The sequence below is a fragment of the Monocercomonoides exilis genome, assembly GCF_001643675.1.
Source record: "Monocercomonoides exilis strain PA203 chromosome Unknown scaffold6-2077815, whole genome shotgun sequence".
In the NCBI taxonomy this organism is placed as follows: domain Eukaryota; phylum Preaxostyla; order Oxymonadida; family Polymastigidae; genus Monocercomonoides; species Monocercomonoides exilis.
Genome location: NW_027150551.1, coordinates 521941 through 544713, shown reverse-complemented (window position 1 = coordinate 544713; position 22773 = coordinate 521941). Strand labels below are relative to the sequence as shown.

At 43.7% G+C, this 22773-nt stretch overlaps 4 protein-coding genes across 4 annotated transcripts; 2 read left to right on the top strand and 2 right to left on the bottom strand.

Annotated features, from left to right (window-relative positions):
- Positions 1-3193: 3193 nt before the first annotated feature.
- Positions 3194-4690, bottom strand: MONOS_1415 (uncharacterized protein; the record flags this gene model as incomplete). Its single annotated transcript, XM_067866929.1, has 4 exons — positions 3194-3236; positions 3456-3787; positions 3944-4158; positions 4501-4690. The coding sequence occupies 4 exons, from the start codon at positions 4688-4690 to the stop codon at positions 3194-3196; spliced, it is 780 nt and encodes a 259-aa protein (XP_067733748.1).
- Positions 4691-5692: 1002 nt separating this feature from the next.
- On the top strand, positions 5693-6713 carry MONOS_16781 (Coatomer subunit zeta (CopZ)). Its single transcript, XM_067869652.1, has 4 exons — positions 5693-5915; positions 5974-6118; positions 6240-6317; positions 6406-6713. Exons 1-4 carry the CDS (start codon positions 5741-5743, stop codon positions 6575-6577), a joined length of 570 nt encoding a protein of 189 aa, XP_067733747.1. The 5' UTR covers positions 5693-5740; the 3' UTR covers positions 6578-6713.
- Positions 6714-6753: 40 nt separating this feature from the next.
- Positions 6754-7484, top strand: MONOS_1416 (Translation initiation factor 5A). The gene is made up of 3 exons (XM_067866938.1): positions 6754-6793; positions 6857-6968; positions 7045-7484. Exons 2-3 carry the CDS (start codon positions 6857-6859, stop codon positions 7401-7403), a joined length of 471 nt encoding a protein of 156 aa, XP_067733746.1. The 5' UTR covers positions 6754-6793; the 3' UTR covers positions 7404-7484.
- MONOS_1417 (putative tau tubulin kinase) lies at positions 7412-22713 on the bottom strand (the record flags this gene model as incomplete). The annotated part of the gene is made up of 4 exons (XM_067866949.1): positions 7412-22073; positions 22161-22287; positions 22343-22430; positions 22485-22713. The coding sequence occupies 4 exons, from the start codon at positions 22711-22713 to the stop codon at positions 7842-7844; spliced, it is 14676 nt and encodes a 4891-aa protein (XP_067733745.1). The 3' UTR covers positions 7412-7841.
- Positions 22714-22773: the final 60 nt, after the last annotated feature.

Below are 22773 nucleotides of genomic sequence, written 5' to 3'. Positions count from 1 at the left end.
AAAATATAAAATAAAATAAACTACTGAAGAAGTTTGTAAATTATATATTTCAAAATAAAATTCTTAATCTTGAGAATTGAAATTCTCGTTTTGATTATTTGTTTGGAATATTGATTAATGAGTTCAGAAGAGAAATAATACTGTAAAATTATTAATATGATTTTCTTCAATATTTAACTTTGGCTTTGGAAAATTATGTGATATATTTGTTATTTAAATGAAAATTACCCACATGAATAAATGGAAATTATTCGCATCTTGGAGATTTTTAATCGATTAATGGTGAGGGAAAAAACCCGCACAAGGGAAAAAACCCGCACATATCACATTTTCTTTAGAATTAATCAGCCAATTTCATATATGTGGAAGATTATTGCATTTTAACTCCTCCGTTAACTTCTTTAAGTCCAGTATTTCGTATTTCAATAAAAAAATCAAAAACAAAAAATTTTGATCAAAAGATCAAAAAAGATCAAAATTTTTTGTTTTTGATTTTTTTATTGAAATACGAAATACTGGACTTAAAGAAGTTAACGGAGGAGTTAAAATGCAATAATCTTCCACATATATGAAATTGGCTGATTAATTCTAAAGAAAATGTGATATGTGCGGGTTTTTTCCCTTGTGCGGGTTTTTTCCCTCACCATAATTAAAAAAGTGATGAATAAAATGATGAGTTTAAAAAAAATTCTACTGCAAAACACATGTGTCTTTTCAAAAAGAATAATTTTCACATTAATAATTTTGATTTAAAATCATAATTTGTGAATGGAACTTTTCAAATTCTGAAGAGACTTTTTCTTGTTTCTTGAAATGATGATACTCATTAATTGAAACAATGAACAATTATTATTCTTTCTCCAATTAACATTTCATGTAATTTTTCAAGTTATGTTGGATATTTTTTTTATCTTTTTTTCAAAGGAGAAACTGGACTAAAATATTTCCAGAAAGACTATTATTGGATCGAAGTTTGAAATTTTTATGAAAAAAACGGAAACTTCTTTGAAAAGCACAAATTTTCATCATTTTTCTGTCACCAATAATGTGCCAATCATAATTATTCACAATTATCAAAAGTCATTCATTTCAATTTTTTTAAATTTTTTTTATCCACATAGAGTTAAATGTTACAAAAAATAAAGGGAAATTTCATTGTATTTTTTTTTTTTTTTTCATTCATTCAAATATAAAAGTTTCTTGTGTTAACAAAAATTTTTGAGCAGTTCATTTTGTAAAATTTTCAGATGAAAAGGAAAATCGAATTTTTTGCTTCAATATTTCATTCCAACTCACCTAATTTCACCATCATGATTGTAATTGCTTGAAAATATTGTTTGTTCTATGATGGTGAATATTTGTGATTAATAGTGTGCGCATTAACCAACACTTGTACAAAAACCCACACGCTTGACATTTTCCTTATATATACTCTTCCACTTTCATATATGTGAAAGCGTTTGGCATTTTGATGCCACCTGTAACTATTTTTGTCCAAAATCAAGTATTTCGAATGAAAAATCAAAAACATAAAATATTGATCTTTTTTTGATCTTTTGATCAATATTTTTTGTTTTTGATTTTTCAGTCGAAATACTTGATATTGGACAATAATAGTTACAGGTTGCATCAAAATGCCAAACGCTTTCACACATATGAAAGTGGAAGAGTATATATAAGGAAAATGTCAAGCGTGGGGGTTTTTGCACAAGTGCGGGTTTTGCACACAACTATTAGAATGAATATTTGACAAAAATATTCAAATGTCATATTAACTCGAAAATAAAACAAAATGAACTTTTCAAAAAAAATTGTTCCATAAATAATTAAAGGTCCAAAAATTTATCTGCACAAAAAATTTATATCTTAATGAAAAATTCAGGATCGCAGGAGCACTTTAAGAAAAAAATGAATTTCAGTGAACCTTCAAAATATTGTTATTTGCAATTCCATGAATAATTATTTTAATTTTTAATGTTTGAGAAAAGATCTAGTATTTTTTTGTTATATTTTCAAGATTAACATCTTGCTCATATTATCTCGATTTTTATGTTTTGATATTTTTTGGTGAAGTTATTGGTATAAAACTTTTCTGAAATGTTTTTTGTTATTCTTGATAGCAATTCACTTATTTTTTTGATCATTTTTTACATTTTCACACAATACACCAAAAATAATTCAAAGTCGAAAAACTTTCAAACGAAATCGAAAATTTGACAAAAAAAAAATAACGTTTTATCATGAGGATTCAATTGTGGAAAAATATTATTTTTTTGTTTTTGTGAATATAATCGGTAATGTTTATGTTGATTTCTGCAAAATATGAAGATTTCGCTCCAAAACAAACTCAAATATATAATTTTAACATTTTTAAGAACATTTGTTTCCTTCAATAAGAAATGAGTTGTTTGTGATGAAAAAACATTAAATGAGAGAGTCAATAATGTATTCTTCATTCTACATAAAATAGGAAAAAAAATAAAAAATATCTAGGAAAATTTTCTGTGAAAAAGAGTGCTTTCAATTGAAATGAGATAAAAATATGCCAGAATTTCTCTCATAATTTTGAATTTGTAATGAGACAAAAGAAACCAAAGAATTACATCGGGAAAAAAGATAAAAAGTCATTAAAATAACAAATATCATAAGTATTTCAACAATAACAATGCTTTTTAGATTTGTATTGATTCTTGTCATCTTTTTGAAAATTTGAAGTTTTTCGAACTTTCGACTTTGCTTGAAAGTTTTTCGATTTCGTTTACAACTTTTTCAACTTTGAATAATAATTTTCGACTTTGAATGAAACTTTTTCGACTTTGAATAATTATTGGCGTATCAATACAATAAGGTAAAAATGTTATTATTTTCCATATTCGTAATATTTTGATGTTAATAAACATTTGAAATAAATTAATTAATAAACTTTTTTGCAATAATTAATATAAAATTCTGAAAGCAAAAATAAATATCACAGAAACTCACAAAAACGAGTTCTTGAGAAAAATTGTAATTATATAGAATCATAAGCATTAATGACAATTTCACATAACTTTTTTTATTTTTTATTATTTCCTATTCAGCTTTGAATTCAGAAGATTAGGGTGATTTAAAAACCCGAACTTTTTTTATTTTGGTTCGAAATGAAAAAAAATTTTTTCAAGCTATAATATTTTAATAATAAAAATTGAAATGATTACTCATATATATAATCAACAAGTTCTCTCTTTACAATTTTTCTGGAATTTTTATGATTTGATTCATCGTCCAAAACATCATCATTCAAAATGTCTGATTTGCGAAATTTTCTTTTTTTGGGCTTTTCAGCTGTGAAAAGTTTTTTTTCTTCGTTTTCTTTTTTCTTTTCTTTTCTTTTCAAATCTTCTTTCATTTCATTTTCTTTTTTCCATTCTTCAAGAAATTTTTGTTCAGTAATAATTTTTCCCAAAAAATCAAACCTATGTGTTCTCTTTTTCAGTTTCACTGAAGGTTCATTTGGAAGTGTTGATAATACTGAATGCCATTCGTTGGAAAGCACGCCGCTTTTCGCAAACAAAGAAACAACAGTTGCAGGAAACAATGCTGTCTGAAGAGCTTGTGGAAGAACGTTGGAGATGGCCTCACGTCGAAGAGAAATGGAAGAATCTGGAGGTACAGAGTACAAAGAGTTGATGTATTTCTTGAAGACTGGAAACACACCACGATCAAGAGGTTGTGTGATGCGTGAACTGTGTGGAATAAAAGTGACGACGTCTATGATGTTATCAGCAGATTTCTGCCATATGTCAGGCTGAGCCCGAGAAGAATGACAATCCAAAAGAAGAAGACATCTCTCATTGGTTCTCATTAATATTTTCCTTCATTCGATGATTCCAGTTAATAAAACCTCTTCTGAGTATCTTTGAAATATGCTTTCCGTCATCCATCCATCGTTATTATCCCAAACATCAATGAATGCGCTAAGAAGAACTCGCATTTCCTTTGGTAATTTGTGGCATGGCCACAATACAACGCTTTTGAGAGAATATCCATCTGCAGCAGGTGGGTCAACAAAAGTGGCATTTGGCTTGTTTGTGGGTGTTGTATGAAATCCAGCTGGAACTCCTGAAGGGTGAATCACAAGAGTTTTGAAGGAATCCGATAAGCGGAGTGAAGATTTATCTGTGTTCAAGATCAAAGAATGTGAATAATGATGATATTGTGAAGATTTTGCAGAAGCTCATAGAAAGGAAGAAGAGCTTGTTGATTGGATACTGAAAGACGTTGGACATCCACATTTCTGGGCGTGGACGCTTTGAGCTCAGAATTCCTTTTTGCAAATCGATATGGATATGATTTGGACACAGTGGTGTTTTCATCAACATCAGTTTCTGATCGTATTTTTTTGTCGGAAATGACGGATTCCATCTGAAAAATATTTATTATTAAAAACGAAAGATAAATAAATGTGTAATCAAACAAATTCTCTTGTTCTCTTTGCATTTAAACTTGTTCCGGATAAACTTTCGATTTTAATAACTCCAACAAAAATGTTTTTGTTCTCTTCACTGAATAGTTCTGGCCTGCCAGGTTTTCCAACAGCTCTGCCGCTTTCAATTGCTGAAACTGCTCTAATTATTGCTGAACGAGAGAACTCTATGGTATTAATAGCATCAACGATTCTGACATGTCCATCAACAACAATACATGCCATGCGTTCAAATCGATTTTCAATACTTCGATATTCAAATGACATCATTTTTTCTCGAAGAATTAACTGTCCACGTTCTCTTTTGGTTTTCACAACACTCATTGAAAAAATATTCTGGAAATGATCTTATTTTTATTTTTTTTAAAAAAAAATTTTTTTTTAAATGAAAAAAAATCAAAAAAATATTTTCTATTAAATTCTAACTTGATTATCCCCATTGCTATCATCTAATCTCTTCAGGGGAGGCACAAATCAGAGATGGAGAAGCAATCCCCTTATCTCCTCCACATCAGAGATTAAGTATTGTCGTTTTATCTTAATTTCCAGTTACTGACTTTTTCTCATATACTGAAAACAATAGAAAAAATATAAAAAGTTGGAAAAATCAACTTATTATTAAAAAAAAAGTCAGGGTTTTTAAAAAAGTTCGGGTCAATAAACCACCCGAAATTCTTTTGTTCAAACAAAGCATCCAATTTATTTAGATCTTGTGAAATTATTAAAGAAATGAAAAACGAAGATTTTGACAAATGAAAAAAAACCAAAAACATAATTAAGAAAAGTACAACAGCAATAACAATCATTAAAAAAATATCTCAAAACAAAAAAACCAGTTGAAATATGAGCAAGTCTTTGATCTTAAATAAAAAACGAATAAAACTTAAGATCTTTTCACAAACATTGCAAAATAAAAAATTGTTATCACGAATAGAAAATCAAAGTGTTTTGAAGGTTTCCTGTAATTTATTTTTTCCCAAATGTTCTCTGGAGAACCTGAAATTTTTGTTCCAGAAAAAAAGTGTAATTATGAATAACTCACCATATTCAAAACACAGACGGAGAATAATTAATCACACAAATGAAAGTTTGGCAAAAAAGATATCGTTTTTTTTTTTTTTTTTTTTTTTTTTTTTTTTTTTTTTTTTTAAAATAAACATATATGTTGAATTAACGTAATCTATTGAAAAATATTCATAAAAAATTCCAAACTTATTTATTATATATACTTCGATCAATTTTTTTGTAGTTCTTTAATTCACAGATAACAGAAGAATGACCTCAGATATCAGTACAATCAAGGCTATCATAATTTTTGATACAACATCAAAACTGCTTTATGCAAATTACACAGAAGATATTGGAAAATATTTAAAAAATCTTACAGATTTTCAGAATGGAGTGATGAACAGAATCATTTCAAAGGGAATTCCGTCAGAATCATCAGACGGTATGATTGTTATTTAATTTTCCTTCAATGCTTCATTTTTAAACTTATTCAACATTAGATGCTTTCCTTTATGGACCATTTGTGATAGTTTATCAAAAAGTTAATGACGTATTCTTTTCGCTTTCATGCATTTCCGATGAGAACGAAGCTATAGCATCTGCTGAATTATCAGTAATTGTTCAAAGTCTTCAAGATAACCTCGAGTTTGTTGAATCAATCAAAAACTTTGTACAAAAGTTTTTATTCTTCTTTAAAACACAATTTTTTTTACTATCGTTGACAATTTCTTCACTTTTTCAACGGAAAAATTAACTGATTTTTTAGTGGAGATCTTTCAGCAGCAAACATTTTATACAGATACAATGAAGTATTACTCGCAATTGACGCAGCAATTGACAATGGGCATGCTATTTTTTGAGATTCTTTTATACCTTCTTTATATATAAACATGTTTCAATGTATGTTTTTACGCAAATTATTGCAATTTTAGTATTATTTTTGATGACGATGCTCGTTCAATTTCGCAACGATCGTATGTTGAACACGAAAGCAGTGGAACTATAGCAGAAATCCTTGGAAACGATACAGCAGCTGCAGTTCAACAAACAGCTACAAAGGCATTCAATGCAGTTAAAAAAACTATTTTCAGTTTTTTCCAATAATGATTTTCACACAACTTTTTTAGCAAGACTTTGATTTTATTTTTTAAAATTTGCATTTAGCATTTCACTATTTTATTTTCGTAAAGTTAATCTTGATGAAACAAAATTATCCCAAATTAAATACTTTAAAAATTGATCAAAAGATATAAATATCGGGAAATGAAAAATCCACAATTCATTGATCATAATCCTTGATAAAAATAAAAAAAGAAGATCGTTTGCTCTTGTTATGCTTAATATTGTTTAATATTTATGAAATTAATTGACTTGTGTCGTTAGATGGCAGACGATTATGAAGATGATGATTTCGATGCAGGAGATGCCGAAGCCTCCCATTGCCATCCAATGGCTGCTGGTGATATCAAAAAAGGTGGATATATTGCCATGAAAGGTTTTATTATTTAAGAATTTTAGAGTTTAATTATACATTGCATTTAATTATCAAATTTCAAACTATTTTTTCACAGGACGCCCAGCAAAAGTTGTTGAAACAAGCACCTCAAAAACTGGAAAGCATGGTCATGCTAAAATGCATATTGTTGCCATTGATATCTTCAATGGAAAGAAATACGAAGAACTTCACCCAACTTCCCACAATGTTCCAGTTCCAGACATTGAAAGAGCTGAATATTCGTTGGTTGATGTTCAAGATGATGGATTCGTTTCCCTCATGCTTGAATCAGGAGCAACCAGAGAAGATCTTAAACTTCCAGAAGGAGAAGTTGGAGAAAACCTTAAACAAGCATTTGATGATGGAAAGGACCTTCTTGTTAGCACAATCAAAGCTATGGGAATTGAGCAAATTATGTCATTCAAAGAAATATAAACAAGCAATTATTTTAATTCTCATATATATTTTTTTGAATGTAAAACGAAAACTGAAAATTATAGAATTTTTTTTCAAAAATTGAACAATGTTTTTTTAAAGAAAAATAAAGACAACAAAGAATTCATCGATAAAAAAATATACTCGATGAAAAATCGTTCCAACACAAAATGAATTTCAATTTGCAACACACAACTCTTAAAATAAGGAAAAGAATCCGTTTTTAGAGACTTCCACACAACGAAGTCTTCATATCAAAAGACAAAGAAATGACATATGTAATTACAAATTAAGAACAATAAGAAACATACGTGAACCAACATTATAAGCAAATACTTCGAAACATTAAAACAAAATACATAAAATTAAAAATAATCTGAAAATTGCACACGTAAAAAATATAACTAAATCCATTTTGTAAAAGAAGGTATCACAATTTTAAGGAGGAGAATGAGGAGACTGCACGTTGGAAGGGAAAGAACTATGAAGAGCAGAAGGGGTTGAGCGCCGTGACGAATAAGGAGCATGCGAAGGCGCAGGGGTGACGCTGAAGGGCGAGACCTCGCTGGGCTCTTCGAAGGCGGTGCGCTTTCTGTCCTCTGCGCTGTCGTCGTCTGAGGCAAATGTGACAGAGAATGTTGTCTGGCAGGCGCTGGGGTCGCCCATCAGCTTCGACCGGCTGTCAATGCGCTGGTGCCGCGACGTGGAAGAGCTGCCGAGGTCCCTCCGCAGCGACGTCTGCTCGTTTCGCACGCCGTCCTCGCTCTCTGCAATGTGCGTGGAGCTGCCGATGTCCTCCAGGTTCGTGTCCGCATCCACGCCTTTGTCGCCATCGCTGAAGACTGAGTTGATCTGAGTTATGTGCGAGCGGCTGTTCTGTGTGACTAGCAGCGACGATGGTGGCTGTGTGGTCGACGTTTGAGACGCCCCGTCCACCGACAGCTGCTCTTCTGTCTTCGCCCGCCGCTTCCGCTCCTTTCTTAGCGAAGGCGTCTCCGTCCTCGTCTGCTTCAGCCGATCAGCATCTTGTCTGTGTACTTCTCTGTCTCTATCTTTGTCTCTATTTGGCGCATGTGCCATGTGCAGCGTGAGGGTGACGCTGTTGCCCGCAGCAGCATCGTCAGGCCAGCCTTCGCTCACGCCGCTGTCGACAGCAGATGAGAACGCGATTGTCGAGTCGTCCCATGCGCCTCCTTCGTGGTGAGTGCTCCGGATAGAGGCATTTGGCGCAATGGAGACAGAAGAAGGCGACTGGGACATTGGGAAGAGCGAGGTGAATGCAGGAGTCGAGGAAGAAGAGCTGAGCGGGTTGAGAGGGGAGGACACAGAGGCCACGCCTTTGCCGCGAGGTAGCAGGGCAGCTGAGGAGTGGAGGTGGGAGGTGGCTGAGGAGATGATCGAGGAAGAAGAGCGCACGTGTGTCTGGATGGGAGGCGGGCGGGACTTCATCTGGTCAGAAGGAGGGGTGCGCAGATGGTGTCTGGATGCTTCGACGGGTGTGGTTGGGCTGAAATGTGGAGGAGTTGCATAGGAAGGCGTGGAGAGTGTGGAAGAAAGAGAAGATTGTTGGGAGATTGTGTGCGACGTCTTGGGCGACTGAGCGCAAGGAGAGTGTTGAGAGGAAGAGTCGTCGAGGAGATTGAGCTGGGCTGCTTTGGATGAAAGCAAAGAGGAAGTGCTGATGCGAGGAGAAGGAGTAGAGGGGTGTGGCGGCTGAGGAGGCGGCGGCTGAGACAGCTGGCGGACGAGGGGCTGGGAAAAAGCGGTGTGGTCAGACTGGCCAGACGGGGTTGACTGGGAAGAGAGTGAAGGAGTGAGGAAACGAGTGGCAGAAGAGGCTCTTTCGACGGGTGTGTCGCCGCCGTATAGCTTTGAGGAGGAGGTGGAGGCAGAGGAAGAGACAGGAGTTGGTGGGGTTGTGGCGGAGAGGGAGGTATTGGATGAAGAATGGGAAGAGGAGTTGACAGAAGAAGAAGAAGAAGAAGATGATGAGGAAGAGGAAGAGGAAGAAGACGAGGAAGAAGTTGGAGGAGGAGTAGGGAGGGAAAGAGGAGTGAGAGGACCGAGATGCACAAACAGCGAGCCAGGCAGCAAAGAAGAGGCAGAAGCAGCAGAAGGCGAAGGGGAAGGAGAAGTGACGTATGACAACGGGAGCTGGTGGAAAGAGAGCAGAGAAGAGGATGAATTGTAATAAGAGGAAGAGGAGAAGGAAGGCTGGAAGTTTGACGGCATCTGGTTCAAAGTCGAAGACTCCATCGAACACGAAGGAAGAGTCGCAGCACTGCCATGATGGGAGGAGATATTTGACAAGTTTTGGAGTAAATGAGTGGGGGAGTCACAAGATTGACAAGAGGAGGAGGAGGAGGAAGAAGAAGAAGAAGAAGAAGAAGCATCGCTCCGTTTCTGACTCAGATGAGGAGACATGTTTTGCTTTTCTCTCTCATCTTCAGCGAACTGGAGACTCACACTCGAAATCTTGAGTGGCTGTGGCTGTTGTTGTACTTGCTGAATTTGTTGAACTTGCTGAACTTCTTGTTGCATTTGTTGTTGTTCTTGCTGCTTCTGCTTCTGCTGATGATGCTGTTGATGCTGCTGCTGTAGAACTTGTTGCTGCTGCTGTTGCTGCATTAAAAGCAACTGAAGCTGCTGTTGAACAAGCACTTTCAGATTCTCATCATTCGCATCCATCTTCGGTGCAAGCGAACGCGGAATGTGTTTCTCATGCTCCTGCTGTATATCCACTGCCTCACCTTCTCTTTCTCTTTCTCTTTCTTCCCTTTCTTCCCTTTCTTCCCCTTCTTCCCCTTCTCTTTCTTCTTCTTTCTTCTCCTTCTCCGAACTCGACTTCGTCGTCAGCGCCGACTGCTGTTCTGTTGCTGTGAGAGGTGTGTGTGACTGCTCCGACAGCGGCGACGATGAAGACGAGGTGTTTGCAGAGTGGTCTGTTGATGTGTTCTCGTAGCTGTGCAGCTCAATTCTTTCTTCGCCGTTCGCTGCATTCAGCACATCCATCCCGTTGGGGCCGATGATGTCTGAAGACGACGGGCTCAAGGCAAGCGGGCAGGGCTTGGCGACACGAAGAGGAGAATTCGGCACATTGGCAGTGGAATTCAAGGAAGAAATGGGCAGAAGTGTGGGGGAATCGTGTGAGCCAACTACTACGATGGCCTTAGCAGAGATGAAGCAGGCAGGCGTCTGCTGCAGATGCTGCTGGGTGTCTAAGTGAGCAGTGGGCGAGTTGGCGATGAAGATCATGCTGCTGAGCGAGGAGGATTTCTCAGAAAGAGGAGAAGAGCGAGTCGAGTGTGTCGAATGCAGCGAGTGCGAGGACTGCAGAGAAGCGTCTGAGGAATGCGATGTCAGCTGCGTATGGGCAGGTGTCTCGTGTATGCGCAATGATGACTGCTTTGTCGTGGTGCTGGTGGGAGTCAAGGGAACACCAGAGTATTGTGTGAAGAACGTGGGCGAGCCAACGGGCGTGTTGAGGTAGTCTGCACCAACAGAGGACTCCAAAGAAGACAGAAGCTGCATCGGCCGCGAGGAAGACAAAGAGTCTGTGACTGGAGAAGTCGCCTCGGAAGAGAGGGAGCCGCTGGACTCGCCAGAAAACGAGGAGTTCAGATTGTGGGCGTCTCTTTGTGGGGAAACAGCACGACTGTCTGCGTACGACACATCCACACGCCTCACTTCACCTTTCCCCAGTTTCGACTTCAGCTTCTTCCAGAAGCGTGTCATCACGCCGTCACTGCTATGCTTCTCAGATGCGCCCTGTGGAGTTGGAGAGCCATGGACAGGAGAAGAAGTGGGAGATTGTTCAGAAAGAAGCGATTTCCCAGCGTTCTTTGGAATGCCTGGTGTTGTTGAGGCAGAATACACGCTGAACTCGGCTGGCTGCTCTGAGTGCTGGTGCAGACGAGAGGTGAGTCGCTGAGAGAGATTGGGAGATGATTGAGTGCTCGACGAAGGAGAGGACTTTGTGGCGTCGTGTGCAGATGTGCTGGTTGTGAGCTGCAGAAGGTCTGCAGGCTTGTCTGTGTCCTGGTGAAGGGATGAAGCGTCTGCTTTGGATTGATCATTGGGAAGATAACTGTTTTGATTATTATTATTATTATTGCTGTTATTGCTAATGTTGATGATGTTGTTGGAAGAGCTGCTGTTCTGAAGCACAGCAAGAATGGTTGAAAGACTCGCTTTTTCTGTTTTGTTGGCTTCTGCATTTGTTGAAGAAGCCACATTGCCAGCTTTCGGAGAATCTTGTATGATTTCTCCTTCATTTCCAATTAGAACTTGGTTTTCTTTTGATTTTGCATTCTCTATCTCTTTCTCTCTCTTATCTTTATCTTCATTCTCCTTCATTTCTCCATTCTGAACTATTTGTTCATTTGCCCCTGACTGATTCATTTCACCTGGCTGACTCGCATTCTTGTCAAGTGTCAGAGACACAAAATGAGACAAAGGAGAAGGCTGTGAGAATCTGTGTGCATTCACATCAGGCGGAATCTTGTCTAATGGAATTGACAGCACTTTCTGCCCATTCATATTGCTTCTGTCATTTCTGTCCATCGAACTGAAGTTGAACAAAGAATGCTGCAAATACATCTCCCTCAGCCTGCTCTCCTCAGCGTCTGTCATCGTCTCCAGCCTCCTCGCAAAGGGCGGCGTCTTCGACCGCTCCACACTCTCTATCAAATGTGCTGGCTGTAGATGATGAGTGTGTTGAGTGTGTTGAGTATGCTGATTATGCTGTTGATGTTGAGTGTGTTGTTGATGCTGTGAATGCCTCTGGCTGGATGCCCACTGAGAAGTCGACGAAGAGTGCGAGGAAAGCGTCGTGAGAGACGAGCGACTGGTGATCATCGGGTTGTTCGCCTCGGCCTGTCTGAGAGGAGAGCTTGTGTATGTTTGCCTGGCAGAAGGGTGCTGCATCGCTGGCAGCGTCGGCAGGCTGTTGGAGTAGTTGATGGTGCGCACGTCGAATGGAGACAAAGGAGGAGACAGATGCCCCAGGGGCACATCCACAATGCTCTTGGGAGAGCCAGCCAGCGGAGGCGAAAACAGCACACGAGGCGAAGAATTGACGACGGCAGATGTTGTCTCGTTCTCTTTGCCTTTGAAGCGGTAGGGCACAAATTCCTCGGTTGACTTGGAGTTGTGGAGGGAGTTGACGATTTGCTCCTGCAGATCCTGCTGCTGCAGGCGCGAGCGGGCAGAGAATGGCGAGTCCTGCGGAAGCACCCGCAGAGAAAGGTGTTGCGGCAGGAAAGCAGAAGAGAATGTGGAGGAGCGGGTGAGGGAGGCAGTGGACTGGTGGTCGTATTCGTGAGTGATGCTGGGAGAGGAAGGAGGGATGGACTGGATTGAGTGGGAGACAGACAGCGCATCAGAACTGGAGGGGCTCTGCCGCAGCAGCTGGGTGATGTTGTCTTCGAGTGGCTGAGCAGACTGCAGCTGAGGCTGTGATTGAGGTTGAGATTGTAACTGTAACTGTGATTGAGGTTGAAGTTGAAGCTGAGGCTGAGGCTGGGAAGTGATTGTGATTACAGCAGGCTCCGTGGTCAGATGGTGCTTTGGAAGTTGGATGACTCCTGTCTTCCCATTGGCAGTGTATGGAAGCTGGTGGAAGCTGCTGCTGTTTCCTCTTCCTCCTCTGCTGTGTCCGTTGCCATGTGAGTTCGTGTGGCTATTGCTGTGAGTATTACCATTGATGTCATTGAATGCCTCTTTCTTCTTCCGTGCCGAGTGACTCTGGGGCGACAGAGAAGGTTTTGGGGAGCTGATACCAGGAGACATATCAGCAGGCATGGTGGCAGTGGGCGAGTTCAGCATCGGCGCCTCCTGATACACCTGCTTCCGCACTTTGGGTAGTCTTTGCATTGATGTTGACTGTCTGTTGTTGTTGAGAGTGGAGAACGAGATGAACTGCATTGTTGACAACGACTGCGACGTCTGCATTGGAGGAGATGTGATTGAAGGCTCCGCTTTTGGACGATAAGGAGGTATTTCCAGCTGAAGTGACGTCTTTTTCCCTGTTCTGGTGGCTTTCCGTTTGGCAACGGAGCTGTTTACTCCCTGTGTCTTTGGATGAGTGTTTGTGTGCGGCGATTTTGGAGTGGGCTGTGGCGGGTGTGTGAGGAGAGGATGGAACTGGCTGAGATGAGAGTTAAGCGCTGTTGCTTCTGGCGGATGGCTCTGGCTCTGGCTCTGACTCTGACTTTGACTCTGGTTCTGGTTCTGCTTGTCTCCCTTTGAGGAGATAGCGTCCTTAGCCACTTGCAGAATCTGGTTGAACACGTCTGTTGGCTGCATAAGGAGATCTCCTATAGACAGCTTCAGCAGATCATCTGATAATAAACCACTGGGCGGCTGGGCAGACTGCTTGGAGAGAGGCGGAATTGCAAGCTGTGTGTTTGGGGAAGGCGGAGGAGAATGTGTTGGCGAGGCAGCCGAAGACTGCCAGGAAAGAGCAGGGATCTGCAGCATCGATGTAGAAGCTGAGGCAGAGGTGGCTGTGGGTGTGGAAGGCTGCGTCTTGTTCTCCTCGCGGATGATAGTAGAGACCGATCTTTTTGTTGACAAGGAGCCATTGGGCAGCAAAGAGAGAGTGGATGTGCGTGTGGTGCCGTCTTCCCCACCGGATGTGAATGCCATCGTTGAGATGTGCAGGACAGAGCCGTCTTTGTCGATGAGCGAGGTGTCTGGCGCATTCATCATCGAGGTTGTCATCCCGAATGCGGGTGGGTCGACAGACAGAAGCGAAGAACGGCTGCTGGGAAGAGGAGACCAGCCTCTGTCGAGCACAAATGGAGAAGTCGGCGAAGGCAGAGGAGAAGGAGAAGGCGCAGGACACACTTCTTCTTCTTTCGCCCCGCCGCTTTTTGCGGGTGAGATGCTGATATTTTGCTTGTCTTCCTTTCTGTCGATGCGAACATTGTCTGAAGAAGAAGCAGAAGTCGACACGCCATCTGATGAAAGCGCAAATGTCACATCGTCTCCTTGCCCAGACTCATTTAACGAAGCTGTCAGCTGCTTTGCAGACGCATCTCTTTTGACAGGCGTCGAAGGCTCGCTGTGTTCAGAGTGAGAAAGAGTGAAGGAGATTAAAGAGGACTCTGGAGCAACCTGCCGGGACTGCGAGCGAGGCGGTGTCATCTGCTGCTGAGAGGCAGTGCTGGCTGAAGAATGTGTGTTGGAAGTGAGCGAGGAGGAGGTGTTGGGAGGAGTGGAAGTGGAGGAAAGAGTTAAATCTGGAGGGTTTTGGTGCTGTGCGGGGGCGTACAGCTGGTGGGGAGATGCAGAAGCAGAAGCGGAGGCAGAAGCTGACGCAGAGGAAGAGGTGCAGGAAGAGGTGAGGGAGGTGGAGGTGGCAGAGAGAGACATCGAATCCTTTTTGGAGGAGTTGTGAGAGGAGGAAGTGGAATTGGATGATGAAGAAGAGGAAGAAGAATTTGAAGAAGAAGATGATGATGAAGAGGAAGAAGACGAAGAAGCTGAAGCTGAAGAAGAAGAAGAAGAAGAAGAAGAAGACGAAGAAGGAGCCTTTGGCAGCGTCGGAGCCTTCGGTGGATGGTGTGCCGAGGAAGGATGCAAAATCTGAGTGTTTCTGTTGGCTGGCTGGGCAGAGCGGGAGGAGACAGAGAGAAGTGTTGGTGTGGTTGCCGGATGGAGCAGCTTGGGGGGAGTGTGGGGGGCATTGTTGTTGGTGGTGGAAGAATGTGAGGAGGAGGAGGAGGAGGAGGAGGAAGAAGAAGAAGAGGAAGCAAGAGGAGAAGAAGAGGCTGAGGTAGAGGAGGAGGAGGAGGAGGAGGAGGAGGAGGATGAAGAAGCAGAAGCGGATGAAGATGATGAGGATGAAGACGCCAAAGCAGAAGCAGAAACTGAGGCAGAAGGAGAAGAAGAAGGAGAAGCTGAAGCCGATGCAGTAGAAGAAGCCAAAGAAGAAGAAGAAGAAGAGGAGGAGGAGGAGGAGGAAGGAGCTGATGTTGCCAGAGAAGCAGAAGGAGAAGCAGCCGGAGAGAAATTTGGAGAACCAGAAGCAGAACCAGAGGCAGAGGCAGAGGCAGTGGTGGATGTGTGTGTGGAAGAGATGGAGACAGGTGACGTGGTGGTGGTTGTAGAAGAAGAAGAAGAGGAAGAAGAAGAGGAAGAAGTCAAGTTGTGAGACAAAGAAGAGATGAGGCCGCTGTCTGTGATGGCGCTGCTGCAGTGGTCAGAGGTCAGAGGAGATTGAAGAGGAAGGAACTGGGCGATGGACGAGGCGTGTGCGTCTTCGCCTTCTTTGTGGGGCTCAGAGGAAGACTGGGCAGGAGGCGGGGAAGGAGAGGTGGAAGGAGGGAAGGAGAAGGTGGAGCGGGTGGAGGAGGTGGAGGAAGAGGAGGAAGATGAAGTGGAGAGAAGCAGAGAGCGCTTTGTGGAAGGTGTGATAGGGGCAGGGGTGGCGCCAGAGTCTTGCTGGGCGTGGGCGAAGGAGGAAGGGAGGGGGATGGAGAAGTTGGTGAAGGTGGATGTGGGGGAGACGGGGGAGACAGGAGAAGGCAACGGAGAAGGAGCACAGCGCGGGTCTGGCTGTGCAACAGACTCAGACAGGCAGAAGGAGAGCTGCTCGGAGTTTGAAAGGTCGGGTGAGCCCTGTTTCTGGCTGCTGCTTTGTGTGTTGGTTGTGTTCGTGTTTGTGTTCGTGTTGGCGGTTGAAGGAGGAGAGGTGGATGCGATTGAAGCAGTTGTGGTTGTGGTTGTAGCAGTAGTTGCAGTGGCTGTGGCAGAAGAAGAAGAAGAAGTGGAAGAAGAAGAGGAGGAGGAGGATTGCATCTGTACCTGTGACTGAGATTGTGTCTGTGTCTGGATCATCGCCTGTGTCTGTAGCTGTGTCTGTGTCTGTGTGTGGGATGTTGTGGCTGAAGAAGGCGTAGTTGTGTGTTGAGTGTCCAATGAATGAATAGAGCGAGAGGAATGAGAGGAATGAGAGGAAGGGGTGTCTGTGTGAAGGCTGCTGTGGAAGGAAGACGAGGTTTGATCAGAAGAAGCAGCGCTCGTCTGCAGAGGAGTGGCAGTTGTTGTCATTTGCATTTCTGATGGGGTGGTTGCCTGGCTCGAAATGACAGGGCGCTGGTCATCGAATGTCAGTGTGTGGTGGGTGGATGTGGCTATGTTGGTTTTTTGTTCATTGAGTGTGTCCTTCTGCTGCTGTTGGAGTTGTTGAAGCTGCTGAAGCTGCTGAAGCTGCTGAAGTTGTTGGAGTTGAGCTTGTGATAATGATTGTAATTGTAATTGTGATTGAGATTGCAGTTGAACCTGACTCTGATGTTGATGCTGCTGCTGCTGCTGCTGTTTATTTCCTCTGTCTGTGTTTGACACAAACTGCAATTTTGAAGTAGAAAATTGACACAATTGAATTCCCCCTTCTGCATTTGGACTGTGCTGTGTAAAAGAATCACTTGCATCGCCAATGGCAGATGATGCTGATGCTGATACTGTTGCTTCATCCTGTGCAGTTTGCAAGTTTGACAACTGCATCGAAGAGGGAGATGAAGAAGCCGGTGGAAATAACACTCCAAGCTGACTGCCCTGCTCTGACAAATGCCCCGTTGAGAACACATCCGAAGCCGATTGCGAAGACTTCGACGATTCAGACGATATACTCTGGCTGTTCAAGTCCTGCACAGCCTGTGAAATTGCCAGCTTTGTCGAGAAGTGGAGGCGCGGCTGGCGGGGCTGGTACGGCCGCAGCTCAATCTTCATCAGCGTGTCGTCGCTGATCGGCTTCACATCCAGTGCGATGGTGCCATCACGTGCAGAAGATGATACATTCCTGTTGTTTGACTGCTGCCCTTGTGTTGAAGACACTTGCTGCTGCTGAGGAGGAGTTAAGCGAAGGATCGAGAAGAGATTCTTGATGGCGGTGGTCGCTTTCTCCAGCTGCTCAGGTGCTGTTGAGCTGTGGAGGAGCTGGGGGGAGAGGACAGGAGAGACTGGGGTGTCTTCTATGGCTGTGTTGTTAGCATTAATGCTGTTGATGTTATTATTATTATTATTGTTATTGTTATTGTTATTGTTAATGTTACTGCCACTGCTACTGATGCCATTGACATTTATGTTGAGACTAATACCACTGCCGCTGCTGCCAATTGAGTTCTGAGGCATCTGAGGAGGAACAGCGAGTGGAATGTGCAGAGGAAGGGTGGACTGCCCAAGATGGCACAAAGCAGACGAATGCTCGTTGGAATGCTGCTTGTGCAATGGATCAGGCACATCAGTGCTGTTTGGGATGGACAGCATGGAAGGACACGGGGAGCGGGTGTGCGGAGTGGCTGAGGGGGAGTTTGGAGATACGATAGACAGAGCTGGTTGCAATGAGTCCAGGTGAGTTGGATGCACTACATGTGGTCGCACGAACTGGGGCAGGTCTTCCAACGTGCGGGATTTCTGAATGAGCAGAGGGGTTGATAGAGAGGAAGAATCAGTCGATTGCTCAGAGAGATGCGAGGGAGAATGGAAGAGGAGCGAGTCGGAAGGGGCGAAGGAGGAGAAAGAGCATTCCGAAGGCATTCGAGTGAGGGACGCGGCAGACAGCTGGGGCGACTGCCACTGCCCGACGTCGTATTCTGCATAAGTCTCAGTGGGAGTAGGAGAAGGCAAGTGAGCTGGATCGTTTGCCTCTTCCTTCCGGATGTGGTGGGCGAGGAGCATCTGGGGAGAAGGGTGGAGGAGGTGGGGCTGCAGCTGGAGAGGGGTGGAAGGTGGAGGGTGGAGCAGGAGATTGGGATCGTGGATGTTTGGGCTGGGCGAGTTGCGCTTCTGGCTGAGGAGATGAGGAGTCGGGGAGGAGGTGGAAGGAGGGGTGGAGACAGAAGAAGAAGAAGAAGAAGAGGAGGAGGAGGAGGAGGAAGTTGTGGTAGTTGCAGTGAGCATAGCAGATCTCACAGATGTTTCAGCAGTGGAGATTGTGGTAGTTCTGTGTGACGATTTGCCTGTCTGTTGCGTGAGTCGCATCGAATGCTTCTCCATTTCTGACTCGGGAGACGCAGAGCCATGTGAGGCTGTTGTAACTGAGCCTGTCTGAGAAGTGGCTGTGGAAGAGGTGGAAGAAGAAGAAGAAGAAGAGGAAGAAGAAGAAGTTGATTGAACAACAGGAGTAGACGAAAACGGGGGTAACGGAGCCTTATCTTTCCTTTTCGGAGACTGTCCTGAGTGCAGCGACGGGAAAATGGTCAGACTTGAGCACCTCTTCTGCGGATCATACGGCCCGCAGTCTTTCTCGTCCTGCATTTCGTGCCCTTCGTCGAATATCTCGCTGATGTCCCCCGCTGCTGATGCGTCGTCCAGCGTCTTCCCTCTCAGCACCATCTGCACTTCAAGCATCGACGGCAGCGAGCGCGGGTGCTGCAAGTTCTGCGAGGTGGAGACGGAGTCTGCCGTCTGCGTGAGTGCGTGGCTGACGGTCTGCTCAGCCGCGTTTGTCTGTGTCTGCGTCTGCGTCTGTGTGAAACATGCGCTTTTGGCAGTGGACGCAGATGTGGTTGAGTCTGCCTCCCCTTTTGCGAAGATGAAGCTGCCTGCGTTCTGCTGGATGTGCAGCTGCGACCGCCACGTGTCTGAAGAGTGTGCCAGAGAGTATTGTGTGGTGCCGGCGATCGACGCATCATACGGCGGCTGGATGGACTGGTTGGACGGGCTGATGGAAGACGTGGGCATTGGAGAAGGAGCAGCACCGGGGCAGTCAGAGTATGTGGCGAGTGTTGGGAGAGACGGCTGGCCGTGGGAGAGAGAAGTGGAGATGGCACGTGGAAGCAGGCGAGCACTGCTGCCGAGGATGGGTGTGTGCGAGTCAGCCTGCTGGAGGTCCTGAGAGTATGGTGAGACTGACAGGAAAGGCTGTTGAGACAGCTGCTGAAGAGATTGGAGAGATTGAAGAGATTGCTGTGATTGCAACTGTTGTTGTTGTTGCTGCTGCTGCTGATGCAGCAAAAGAGTGTTCTGATAGAACGCAGAGGGCGAAATCGGAGTCGTTGCGTGTTGGAAGACTGGCTGTGTTGAATGGGAAGAGTGGACAGCATTTGGATGGGGCACAAGCTGAACAATCGCATCAGGTGAGGTTAGAGGGGCTGGCTTGTCATCGCTGTTGAAAGTGGCATCGCTGAGGATGAAGACGGGGGAAGGGCGGTGGATGGGGAGATGCTGTGAGGAGGAAGAGGAGGAAGAGGAAGAGGAAGAAGAAGAAGGTGATGATGAGGAAGAGGCAGATGCAGAGGAAGTAGAAGAGGAAGGGGAGTTGGAAGATGAATGAGAAGAATGAGAAGATTGGCTTGAAGCTGTTGATGTTGGGGAGTGAGGAGAGCCCGAAGAAGGAGGGGTGGAGGAGCCTAAGGGAGAAGACTGATCTGTTCGTGAAGGAGAGACAGGAATGGAAGGAGCGAAGTACGTGTGTGTAAAGTGTGGTTGGTGGGCAGAGAGAAGAGGAGGAGTAAAATGAGCAGCGAGCTGGTGAGAGGAGGAAGAGGAGGAGGAAGAAGAAGAGGAAGAAGAAGAGGAAGAAGAAGAGGATGAGGAAGGCATGTGAGGAGAGAGTTGGCTGGGAGAAGGAGGGTGTGGGAGAGAAAACAAGGCAGACTGAGAAGGTGGAGGGAAGTGGTGATGTTGTGTAGAGTGTGGTGAAGGAGAGGTAGTAGAAGAAGAAGAGGAGGAGGAAGAAGCAGAAGAAGGTGAAGAGGAAGAAAGAGGAGGAGGAGCAATTGAAATGATAGGAGGATGAAGCTGGCTTGGAGAGAGGGGGAAAGGAGAAGGAAGCAAAGGAACATGAGACGAAGAGATTGGCGAGGTTGGCGTGGGAGTTGGGGAGAAAGGCGGAAGAGGCGGAGGAAGAGAGCCGGAATGATGAGGAGATGTTGGATGAGGCTGGTGAAATGCCGGGATGGAAAGACGAGCATTGGAGATAGGAAGGGCAGAGGAAGAGGAAGAGGAAGGGGTGGGGGAGTTAGAGGATGAAGAGGATGAGGATGAGGAAGAAGAAGAAGATGGAGACGCAGATGAAGTGGAAGCAGGAGAAATAGACGCCGGCGGATTTGATGAAGACATCTGCTGCTGCTGTTGCTGCTGCATCAGCTGTGCCTGTTGTATTTGTTGCTGTAACTGTTGCAATTGCTGCTGCTGTTGCTGTTGAATCATCTCCTTCTGACTCAGAACCAACGGCAGTGAATGCTCATTCGCCTTCTTCTGTGCAGCCAGCGCCTCCATCCTCTTCTGATGGGCTTTTGCATCGAATGGCTTGATCAGGGGAACCGAATAGCGTTTTCTTGATGCCTTCGACGTGGCCTGTGTTACTCGTGTGTGGAAGCGAGGGGAGCGTGACGAGGACATCGAGATCATAAACATCGGAGACGGCGGCCGGCTGTGTCTGGGGAGGATGCTGTTCTGAGCAGTTGATGAAGAAGAAGAAGAAGATGATGATGACGATGATGAGGCAGCAGCAGCAGCTGAGGCAGAGGCAGCGGCGATAGCAGCAGAAGCAGGAGAAGCAGGTGCTCCAGAGGCAGAGGAGAGGATTCGGTGGGAGGACGCCTGACGCGACAGGTTCTGCGGGTGCGCCGGCGGCGCCAGCACGTCCTCGTTCGGCAGCAGCTGTGCGCTTCCTCTCTGTGCTGATGAAGCAGACGCAGCAGACACAGCAGAAGTAGCAGACGCGTTCGGTGTCTTCTTCGTGTCGGCCTCTTGCGCCATCTGCTGAGAGAGCGACTGAAGAGGCGCCGGCGCGTTCGGAAGCCCCTCTCTGTGTGGAGATGCAGCATGCTGTCTGTGTGTGCGGTGTGGCTGCTCTCTGTTGTTGATGATGTTATTGTTACTGTTACTGTTGCTGTTGCTTGGCCGCACATCGTTTGACTGCGACTCCTTTGAGAGATGTGGAGTATATGGAGCATACGGAGTCTGTGGTGTTTTGGGGGTCTGAGGCGACTGAGGTGTCTGCTGTGCCTGAGGAGACGGAAGAGAATGAAGAGCCCGCGGATGCTCGGCGCCTTTCTTCGGCTCGTCGGTGTGGGAGGCTGGCGACAGTGGCTGTGTGACCTCCCAGTCAAAGGGGTCCCATCGGACTCTTTCTTCAGAGGCGTAGTTTGATGAAGAGGAAGAGGAAGAGGAAGAGGAGGAGGAAGAAGAAGAGGAAAAAGAGGATGAGCCAGATGAAGGTGTAGGCTGTTTTGGGGGTAAGGACGGGAGAACGCCACGATTTGGGTTGGTCAGACGCATTTCCTTCACGTGCTCTAATTGTGCGTCTCGAAACAAACACAGAAGAAATTCGTAATCCGGATCGTCATGAAACTTCAGCGTCTGAAGATAATTAAACATTTTGGTAAACAATGGAGGAAGCCCTTCGAGCAACTTGTCCCCGTGATACTCCTCTTTCTTGTTTCCTATTTCGTTTCTGTCTTTGCACCTGACCCAAGGCAACGAACCTTTTGTAAATTCTACAAGCACATAAAACAGCGACCATAAATCATCAACCTTCCCTAAATCTCTCATTTTGTGTGCATTGATGGACGCATATCTTGCTGTACCACGAAACCCAACATTTGTTCTCATCGGAAAAGGAGTTCCGTCATCGGTATGAGTCCTCTTTGCCAATCCAAAATCAATTAAATAAACTCTTTGCATCTTTCTTCCTTCTTTTCCGATAACGAAATTACTCTTTAATTAAAATTTAAAAAACAAAAGAACAAGAGACCAGTTAAAACGTTAAGTTTTTTAAAAATTAACTCAACAAATTGAAATTACCGGTTTTATGTCTCTGTGAATCCAACTAATGGAATGCAAAACTTGAAGGCAGTTCATCATTTGATATCCAAGATGAAGTACACATCCGTAACTAAACTTTCTTTCTGGACGACTTATTGCAAGATCACTACACAATTTTTGAATGAATAAATATTCAACATATAAAACAAAAAAATTCAAACCCAAGATTCTGCCCAAGAAGTTCCATTGCCAAAAATGGTCTTTCGCCAAAATATCCAAAATTGAAAAATCTAGCAAAATATTTTGAAACTATTTTTTAATAAGATGTCAATACTTAAATTATGTAAAAACTTTTAATCATACTCTGTAATTTTTTTAGGACAAATGCCTCCAATTTTAACACTTTCTTAACTGCTACTTTACTTTCAAATTTAATGGCAATTTGTACAGGGCCTCGTTTTGACTGATATACGCCTTCAAAGATAACGCCAAAAGCTCCTTGCCCAAGTTTTCTTGTGAGTGTATATGAATCCTTTACCACAAGGCCTTCCTTTAGATCTTCTAAATCTTCTGTCGTGGTCGTAGTTGCCATTGATTATAACGGTTAATAACAAAGATAAAGCAGCATTGAAACTAAAAGATCTTATACCCT

Excerpts from the sequence above, each read along its gene's own strand:
- MONOS_16781 (XM_067869652.1), top strand. The coding sequence starts at position 5,741 with ATGACCTCAGATATCAGTACAATCAAGGCTATCATAATTTTTGATACA. Across the intron at positions 5,916-5,973 it reads TCCGTCAGAATCATCAGACG|ATGCTTTCCTTTATGGACCA; the intron begins GTATGATTGTTA and ends ATTCAACATTAG. Across the intron at positions 6,318-6,405 it reads GACGCAGCAATTGACAATGG|TATTATTTTTGATGACGATG; the intron begins GCATGCTATTTT and ends TTGCAATTTTAG.
- MONOS_1416 (XM_067866938.1), top strand. The coding sequence starts at position 6,857 with ATGGCAGACGATTATGAAGATGATGATTTCGATGCAGGAGATGCCGAA. Across the intron at positions 6,969-7,044 it reads TGGATATATTGCCATGAAAG|GACGCCCAGCAAAAGTTGTT; the intron begins GTTTTATTATTT and ends ATTTTTTCACAG.